At 38.2% G+C, this 10,000-nt stretch overlaps 1 protein-coding gene across 9 annotated transcripts in view; it reads left to right on the plus strand.

The window, feature by feature from the left end:
* FOXP2 (forkhead box P2) overlaps positions 1-10,000 on the plus strand; it is a 389,384-nt gene that overhangs the window by 199,724 nt on the left and 179,660 nt on the right. For all 9 annotated transcript variants that reach the window (XM_056516333.1, XM_056516331.1, XM_056516334.1 and 6 more), the window contains one exon: positions 5,242-5,419. In XM_056516333.1, coding sequence (XP_056372308.1) covers positions 5,252-5,419 — 168 coding nt within the window. In that variant the 5' untranslated portion in view covers positions 5,242-5,251. The remainder of the gene's footprint in view (positions 1-5,241; positions 5,420-10,000) is intronic.

A 10,000-nucleotide genomic window follows, 5' to 3' on the forward strand; every position in this document is an offset into this window, starting at 1 on the left:
TATTTTTGAACTTTTTACTTTACTCACAACTAACTTCTTCAATAGTGAGAATATTGTAAATAGTAAAACGATGTCAGTTGGAATAGATGATTTTTTTAACCATGAAAATTTTTTTTTTCTCGTTAAAAATGCTGATTTTGATCACTGATGCAGATGATAATCCTTTCTGATTAATCTATGTCCTGTAATTTACAACTGGAAGCTCTGTTTTTCTGAAAGAACTTCCAGCACAAGGTGTTTGGGCACATTTCACATTTTTACAGGGAAAACTTATTTGAGCAGTTATTTATTTTACATCTAATAATACAAATACTTTATTTTACAGCATTACAATGGTGTTTGACCTAATTAGTGTTTTAAACATATTAAGAAATTATGCAGTGGCTTGTCTCTGCTTATCTCAAGCTTTGAAAGCTTTTTTAGACAAAGTAAAAACAAAGAAACCAAAACACCTTTACAAACGTTCTCTTAGCTTTCCAAATTTTTTGTTCTCACACATTCGCCTATGTCCTTAATATTTGGCATTTTGATTTATTAAGCAATCTTAAGTATTAAAGGCTTTTAGCGTACTCCAGCGCAAGACTTCAGATGCATTGTGCCTTGTGTCAATGATGAATTAATTCCAGCAGAGCACAAAAGTTACTATTATTTAAGCCTAGCTCCTCACCTCTGCTTTTACATCTCAGTCCAGGGTTGCCTCTTACGGAGGGAAGCCAGGCAAAGGCGGGTGTGTCACGTCTGTGGATGACCCAGCGTGAGCACCCTACGGCCGGGGCAGGGCAGCGGGCCCGGTGCGGGGCTCCGAGGGCGGGCAGGGCAGCGGGCCCGGTGCGGGGCTCCGAGGGCGGGCAGGGCAGCGGGCCCGGTGCGGGGCTCCGAGGGCTGAGGGCGGGCAGGGCAGCGGGCCCGGTGCAGGAATCCGAGGGCGGGCAGGGCAGCGGGCCCGGTGCGGGGCTCCGAGGGCGGGCAGGGCAGCGGGCCCGGTGCCGCTCGGCGTGCGGCCCCGCGGGGCTGGCAGCGCGGGCGCGCCTCGCGTGAGCGGCACGTGCGGGGCACGCCGAGGCCGAGGCGCCCCCTGGCGGCCGCGCGGGCGCCGCTCCCTCAGCTGCCCCGGGCCTGGGCCGAGCTTAGGCCGAGTTTAGGCCGAGCTTAGGCCGCACCGCCCGGGCCAGGCCGCGCTTGCGCCGGGCCGGGCACCACAGACCCCGCGAGCCGGGCATGACACACACCCTGTCATAAACCGAGGAGGTTTCATTGCGGCACGGCGCGCTATCCTGCTATTTGTACAAATAAAAGACCCCGTCTTGGTGCAAAATAAACACAAAAGCACTGTTGTGACTATAACAGGGAGTCATATACTAATTTATATAATAAGTGGTTGTGCACGCTTTATTCAAGATTATGGCTGCAAGAAATGGCATGAATTGCTGGGTGTGTTTAATGCTGGATTATAGCAATTTGAAACATGTCAAACACATGGCTAATGCCTCATGCTTCACTCATTCTTGCGTAAACCTGCATAGCCACCATCCATTATACCCTTGGTAACAACACAATTCTGCAAGTAAATATTGTTACACTAAGTAACCTTTCAATTCAAGTTGTTTAGGAAGAGAAAATGCAATCTTGTGCAGTCAGTTCCAGTGTCAGTTTAATGTTTCAAAAGGGAAGTGGTGTAGAGAATAAGTATCTGTACAGTGACTTGCTGGCTTAAAACACACGCGCGTGCACGTGCGGGCACACGGGCGCATAGAGAGCGTCCAGTTCGCTGCAGGGGAGGAAAGTAAAACTCTACCTTCTAACTCAACAAGGTGGAGTATTTCTTTTTTTGGTATGGGTGAGAGCTTGGCTACGCTGGCAGGATTAGGTATTCAACCTGCAGTGCAACCACGCTCTAAAACTACAATTCTACAATTTCACTCCCTCTTGCAGACAGCAGCAAGTATTTTCCCCATACCTTTGTTTAAAATACCGGGTAGCAAAGCTTATATCCCACCTTTGGCCCCGAGAGTTACAGAATCACAGCAGAAGTAGGTGCTGGTGAGTGTCTGTGAATGTGGGTGCGTGTGTGCCTGTGTAGGCATGCTCATGACTGACAGTGAGTGTGACAGCAAGAGAAAAGAGAAGGATTAGAAAGTATGAATGTGTATAAATGCATGTAAACAGGGACTGGTATATTTTTTCTTGTCCTGTTTAAATTACCAAACTTGCAGCCTTAGTATCTGGCTGATACCCGTCTATTTCCTTCATGTTTATTTATGTTTATTTTGGTAACAATCTGCACTACTGTTGTAAAAACAAGAAAAAAAAGTGCAGTAGTTTGCTCAGTGAGATGTTGCAGGTTCAAATTATTTTGCTACCAATAACTCAAGTTACTGATTCATAGATCAGAAATGACCCTTGTTTAGATGTTTTCAGTGCTTTAGTGTGTGGGGATTTAGAGTTGATAGTACATTCACACTCGAGTGCGTAGACTTACGTATATATGCATGTCTATGCAAGAGAAAAGAAGGGAAAAGAAAATGATTGTATGCTCTTGCTTTCTCCAGCAGCCCTTTTCCAGTTGCCGACAGTGAGGAGGGGGCTGGGGAGAACCAACACAGTGCGTTACTCTAGCCAAAGTTTTAGTGTTGTTTTTTAAAATACCATTTTAAAACGAGAGAAACACCCCCCCACACTTCATTTTTAACATAAAATTGTAGGGTCTCTTTTTTCTTCATAAAAATACTTCAGTGTTTCTTCACTGAAAATAAATTGTCCTTCCTAGTATTGTTACTCTGTAGTTTCATTCTGTCTGTACCCAGCTGTTGTGTCGGATTTGTTGTTTTCTATTGCCAGAGTAGTGTTACTGGTCAGGTTACGCTAAAGCCGATTCTGCTGGCTCACAGGCACTTTAACTGTAGAGCCTGAACTACACTCTGGGGCTTTGCAAGGGTACAAAATCCACAAGACATAAAACCCTTTGGTTAATATGACCTGGAAGACATTTAACCCTTCTTTGTTAATTGTAATGAAACAGTCAGAGAGATGTAAAAACAGGAGGGATGATGTATTTATTTATTGCGTTTCTGGGTGTTTTGTAATGTTTTGATTATCTAACATTTACACCCCTTTGCCCTTTTAATGTGCCTGGCTAAATGTACCACTGTTATTGTCTAACGTTTGAATTTGTAAAAGATGAACCTGTCTGTTGGTTAAATCTTTGTTTGACTAAAAGGGGATTAACATTTGAATTTCCCAAATTTCCAAATCCTTGTAACGATACAGCTGATGAAGTTTTAAATAAATTTCCTCTCTGATATACATGTCCTTTTATTGAAAGTAAATATTGTAAAAATCAGAAAGGGCTGTCTGCTTCCACAGTTGTGGCATATCCACATTAGAATTTTCATATAACTACTAAGGGCAATCAGACCCTTTTCTCTGAATATTTTAAACATTGTACATGTAAAATTTATGCCTAATTTGAATACTTATTAGCTGCCTAATCTCAGAAAAGAGTATTAGCTTTGTTTTTGCCTTGTAGAATTCATCACTGCTTGTATCACATTTTCCATTTCTATTATTTTTCTTCGCTGATGTTCATAAGTGTTTTAGAAGGACTGTTTCTTCATAAACACATCTGGTGCTGCTGTTGTTTACTGGGCTGTAACAGCTGCCCTCCTTTATGTTAACTGTGTTTGTGTTTAGGTTTTTTGCATCCTGTTTATTTCAGACCAGACAATCCTTAAATAACTCATCTTTTGCTATTTTAACATTTTTTCACACAATATAGACTTTTGCTATATCTTGTAGCAGCTTGTTTGTGGTGATTCATTCTGCCTTTTAATTAATATCCCATGCACATAGTTGAAGTTGTAATGATTCTTTTCCTGCTTTTCTTTTTTTTTTTAATTTTATTTTTTTTAAAGGAAAGGCAGTTGCTCATACTTTGCAAAGAACAAAATAACTAAGTTAAATAATTAGCTATGCAGCAAGCTTTGTCTCCTTTCCTGAGTTTGCTTATATCCCTCTCCCTTCAGAGGTGTTTTTTAAAATCAGAGCTCAGCCAGGTTGTTGTGAGGACTCTTGTCAGTAGGTCGGGAGTGAGGATGAAGGAAGGGAGCTCCATTCTGACCCTGCAAGAGCAGGAGAGGACTTTGGTGGCTCTGAGAAGAGACGCTGACCTTTCCATATTACTGATACAAAATGCGCCTTGAAATTCTGGTTTGTAAGGGCACGTTGGTTCTTTATTTACTGCAAAGATTTCAACTGATCTTGGCAGGACATCTCATTGCTATCCTGAAAGTACAGTATATTTATGCAGTGAAAATGATAAAACATTTATTACTGTAGAGAAGGTAATATGCATAATTTATGCTGTTTTTAGCACAATCATTAGTGATATTCTTGATAGATTTTATTTCCAGCTTTCATATCTAATACATGCCTGGAAAATTAATTTTATATCTTTCATTTATTTGCCTATGTTAAAATTGAGTTTTAAGTCATCTTCAAGTGAACAGTTTGATTGCTGCTCATGCATAAGCTTAATTACTTCCCAGGAAGGACAGTATTAAATGTTTTAAATGTCAGAAAAATAAATGAATATCAGGCGTTTGATTAAAAAAATAGGCAATATCTGACGTGTTTGCAGCAGGAGCTTTTTCTTAAAATGCCTCCGAGGCAAAATTTTATTTAGTCACAAAAAAGGAGAAGCCCATTATACTATTTATCATTGGTTGATACCATATGATTTGTAACACCCTTACAAAATTTTAATTTTGTATGATTAGCTGTGCATCATTAAACAACAGCCTTGCATAAGATATGCTGTAAAATTCTGACAGAATCAAGATAGTGAATATTTTAAATAAGGCTGTATAGTCATCCATGGTTGTCAAAGCTAGATAATAGGAAATATAGAGCAGTGTGTGAAATCGTGCCTTCACTTAAACTGGTTTTATAGGTAGACTTTAAAACGTAGTCGTTCATAAATGCTATTGACCATGCTGCGTGCATGGTGTGTTATTTTGGCCGTTAAATGTAAGCACACAAAGCTTGCTTATAGAAATCATAATTCCAGCGATTAGCAGCTGTATGAAAGCAGAGTTTGCATTGCATTTCTTGGTAAACGGCTCTGCGAGGCTTTTTTCTTCTTCTAAAGATGCTGTCTGTGTAATTGGCAGAGAGGGACATCTTGATAATGGAAGTGTGAAGGTGTAACGCGTGTGTTAATTGATACTTCTTAATCACTTTTAGGTATTAAGTCATGATGCAGGAATCTGCGACAGAGACAATAAGCAACAGTTCAATGAATCAAAATGGAATGAGCACTCTAAGCAGCCAATTAGATGCTGGCAGCAGAGATGGAAGATCAAGTGGTGACACGAGCACTGAAGTAAGCACAGTAGAACTGCTGCATCTGCAACAACAGCAGGTAAGTTTGTTTTGTTTCCTGTTTGTTTTTAAACAAATAAAGGGCTGTTTTCAGAGGGGCACCTTTTTGGAGACCCTCGGTGTGTGCTGAATGTGGAGTGTCGTGGAAGTGAAGAGCGTGGGGCATTATTTGTTGTTGTTTTAGTGCACGATAATGCTGGAACGGAAGGATCCCGTTCTTGTGGCAGCAATATCTCGCTGCTGTGGCTGCATGCCACCAGGCTTGCCTGGTGATTAAAACCCCGCTGCGTATTTATGAAAGTTGTGCCGAAGCCTTGCAGAGCATGTTTTCAGGAGCTGTTAGTTTACTGTGCGGTTCGGGCGGGCAGGACATGGTGCGGGGTTTTCCACCAGAGGGCCACATTAGTTGAGACTTTGCTTCGCTTGCAGTGAATTGTGCCAAAGTCGGAGCTGGGCAGTGAAGGGACCCCAGTGAAGGGACCAGAGTGACTTTTCTCAGTAAAGATACTGTGCTGTCATAGGTGTAATTAGAAAATGTTGGTTAGTTGAAAAGCTCTGAAATAAAAAAGGCAGTGTTCCTATCTGAGTGCGCTTGCGTGTGTGAGTTGTAATATGGATGTGTAATTTTGAAAACACGGGAAGGGAGAACAAGCAGCTTTTCTGCAGGTCTGTTTTCATTCTCATTTTGAAAACATATTTTTTAAGTTTGTCTGTTTGTGCTCACAAGTTAATGGAGAGCTGCTGTTATGTTTAAAAATGTAAAATTCTACTGTCCTCTGGCTGCTGACACCACCTAATTACAAGATGCAATCCATTAATTTTTGTCACTGTAAGATTTCTCTTCCTTTTACAACCTGAACAAACAAAACTCCTATTTTGTCTGCTAAGGAGCTGCCTCTCCATCAGGGAACACAGACTGTGTCATTCACTGCATTATGCAGTGAAGCCCAAACTGTTTGGTAAACAATCTGATTTTGGGGTCTGATTCTGCAGAGTGCTCAGTACCTTCTTCAAACTCCTGAAAGTCTTCGCTCCCTCATCCTTTCATTTGCTGAGCCCACTCAGCACCGTTGGAGTTCAAACCCTTAATTTTAAGTGCTGAGGTTTTTCATTACAATGTCAGGTAATATATTAATGGAAGGAAAGTTGTCTTCAGTTAGGTAAAATATGATAAAAGCGCTGTTTTATAGAAACATGTTTTAACATGATAGATACATTGCATGTGCACAGGCCTCTGAAATAACAGGTCATAATAGCTCTTAAAATTGAATAATTTTTAGTGCTGAATTAAGCAGTGTACACTAGCTACATTTATAGTTAAATATTTTAAATGGTGACAGAAAATGTTGAAGAAGGAAATAGTTGTAGATTGAAATATGAGAAGCTGTTAAGGCTTAAATCCGTGCCTTGTTTCAAATTCAAGTATATTCTGTTTTAACAATTGTGCACTTACAGTATGACAGTCTGAAGAAATACAGGTTTCAGTGTCTTCATTATGTTCTTACCAGGTTTTTACCTCTCTAGATATATGTGATTATATATATACCTTATGTTTTTATGCTCTTTTCATATAAAATTATATGCATACAAGTAAATATAAAAATTTAATATTGTTTTCATTGAAAATCATGCCATCATCTTTATTCAGGTGTTCAGATTATAACAGAATTTTAAAATCTTTGTTGAGAAAGTGTATCAAACTGGTGAATATGTTTAGAAAACGAAATTTAAGGGAAGTAGTTTAAAATACAAAAATGCTAATAGAATAATGTGCCACTTACATGTTTCTCAAAGTAGCAGTCCTAGGCATGTGTAGCCAATTTGTCCATGCAGGCAGAGATTCCAGTAGATAGCATTTGCAAAGACCACAGAGAATTACAGCTGAAGATGAAAATATCCAGTTGAGTACTAATAACAGACAGGTTCTGAGGGGACAGGCTTAGAAGTGACAATCTTTTCTTCAAAACTGTGATTAGATCTTAAATAAGCAGACAGGCAAAGTAAAACCATGGGTACAGTTAATAGGACTCAAGAGGCATTTTATGGTAGGGTCTGCACCATAGGATTTAAATACAACTTGAGTTAGGCATATGAATCCTTCTATAAAATATGTTGATGTGAAACATAAACACAAGTAAACATACAGTAGGATGTCCTTCAGGTAACAGGCATAGCTTTGTACTACTTTTGCTTTTCTCTCTCCTTTTTCTGTTTCTTCCCCTGTTTTTGACCAGATGCCTTTTGGAATATGAATTAAGAGGAAAACGCTGGCTGCTTTTATTATTGTCACTGTATGAACTCTCTAAAATGATATTTGTAGTATGTGACTTGTCTGGAAAACTTTGATACACAGAAAAACAGAGGAAACCCTAAAAATTATTATTAAGATTTTTTTATTGTTTAAATATGTGCAAGATGCACTCATGGTTAAACATTCTGGATTTGGCGTCTCTGAATCATTTAATTTTGAGTCTTCAAATAGACAAATTGAGTTTTTTTTATGGCTTTTTCTAAAGGAAGCAAGTACATGATTTTAATCAAGTACGCTGGTTTTAATAATTTCCTTCAACTGGGCATCTATGTAAAGGGATGCTAATGCTTAAGAATAGGTTTATCAGCTGAGTAAAATCACAAAATAAGTTTTCACTGTGGCATGAATGTTTACTGGGGAAAGTTAAACAAGAAAAAATTTAGGCTATATATAAGACCAACTAGGCTAAGTTAAGTTTTCAGAGTTATATATGTATGGATTTATAGAAAGTAAATAAGATAAAACAGATTTTATTATGTTCTTGTAGGCAGCCATGGAGCTTGGACACTCCTTTTATTTTCTTGATGAACTATGTTGTTGTGGTCTTTGTATAGAAATGAGAAGTTCGACTTAAATTGGGGAGTTTTTCCTTATCCATGTATCAAGAGAGAATGACAGTATTCTATAATATATTGTAATGTATACTTGGTGAGAAATGGATTGGGTGCTGTCACAAGTCATCAGGTCGGCTTTGAAGATGTATGACTAGAATGTAAGCAACTTCTTATCTTGCTGTTGATATTTATAGATTTATAAATATTGCTAAAGTGAATGTAGAATTTTATTTTAAAAATATGATGCAGACTGTAATCTACTAATATTTCTTTCTTCTGCTTTTTTTGGCTTACGGTGAGCATTCAGACACTTCTGAGCTTTTCAATTCTATTTTTTTCCTATGTTAAAATCAGTGTTAGATACTAGAATGTATAATACATTAAAAAAAAAGCATATCCTTGATTAAATACATTGACAGATTATTCTGCATTAGATGTAGAATTTTATTTTTATATTAAGTTTGTAGAATTAATTGTTTGTGTCACTAAGGTCAAAATAGTTGCTAAAAAGCCATGATTGCTTTACAGGGTAGATTTGAGCTTGCATTTTGAGCATTCATTAAGTCAATGCTACCAAGATAATCTTTTTTAAATGTTTTATGGGAATTTATTGCGTAGAAGCTGTTTCCGTTGACCATGTATAATGTTATTTCTTCAAAGCTGTTTTATTTTGTTAATATATCATTACTAGCATTTTATTGGTACAAAATATGAATAGTATTTCCAGAAGTACAAACATGGTGCTAGCATTTAGTTTATCTTAATGATGGAAAAATAGAAGTTTGGCTTTCTTATGTGTTTTTTCCTCATTATTATTTAAAAAGGAGGAGGAAAATTGTAAGGGGGAGTTTGCTTATTATGTGAAGTCTTGAATTAGGTGTTTACAAAACTTATGTTTCTCTATGTCGGACAGTAGTTCTATTTACTAAACCACTAGAAACGCATTTTGGCTCTTTGAAAGAGAAAATAATTTTCTCATCCTGTAGAGGAAGTGTGTGTTAGAAAGTGACATAAAAATATGCAACTGCTACACCTGTAGCAAAAAACTGATGCCATAAAGCATACTGATGATATGTAAGTTAAATAGAAAACTTCTTACTGCATCTGATTGTACTTATTATTACTTAAATTGACCCCAGCATATTACGCAAAAATGCCTCTTCCTACTGATTTAAAACAGAAGTTAAAATTGAGGAAAGGTATGCAGAAGTGTTACAGGCTTAAAAGAGCAAAATTCTATTAGGTTCATTTATAGGACTTTCAGGGCAGGTATTACCAAATCAGCAGATGTTGTGCTAGTGGACAAAAGTATGTTTTCTGAATTCAGGCACATATGTGGTCTAATCTCTAATTTATTATAGAATTAGGAATATCCTAAAATACCAGACTGTAATTTTACCAAAGTCCTGATATGCCCATAGAACTATTTCTTAGTATTAGTCTTAATTTTTTTGATTCCTGCCCTGTGCTTCTGCAAATAGTTTTGTCCCTTGGTGAATAATTGGAGAAGGGCTAAATTCAAGTGCAGGCTGTCTGTCTGCCTACTGACACTACAGCTGGTGTGTGCAGTGTATTTCATTTTCCATGCCTGCCATCCTAATCTTTGATTAAGCCCTTATTGTCTGATTGTCTAAAAAATTTGAGCACATGGCTATTTAATATAACTGCCAGGAGGTGGGTCTCATTGGGACCACGCCTCACTATTTCCACCTGTGAAATGGAATGATATGTATCTGGCTTACATATTTGTTTCTGA

The sequence above is a fragment of the Oenanthe melanoleuca genome, chromosome 1A (assembly GCF_029582105.1).
Source record: "Oenanthe melanoleuca isolate GR-GAL-2019-014 chromosome 1A, OMel1.0, whole genome shotgun sequence".
Lineage (NCBI taxonomy): Eukaryota > Metazoa > Chordata > Aves > Passeriformes > Muscicapidae > Oenanthe > Oenanthe melanoleuca.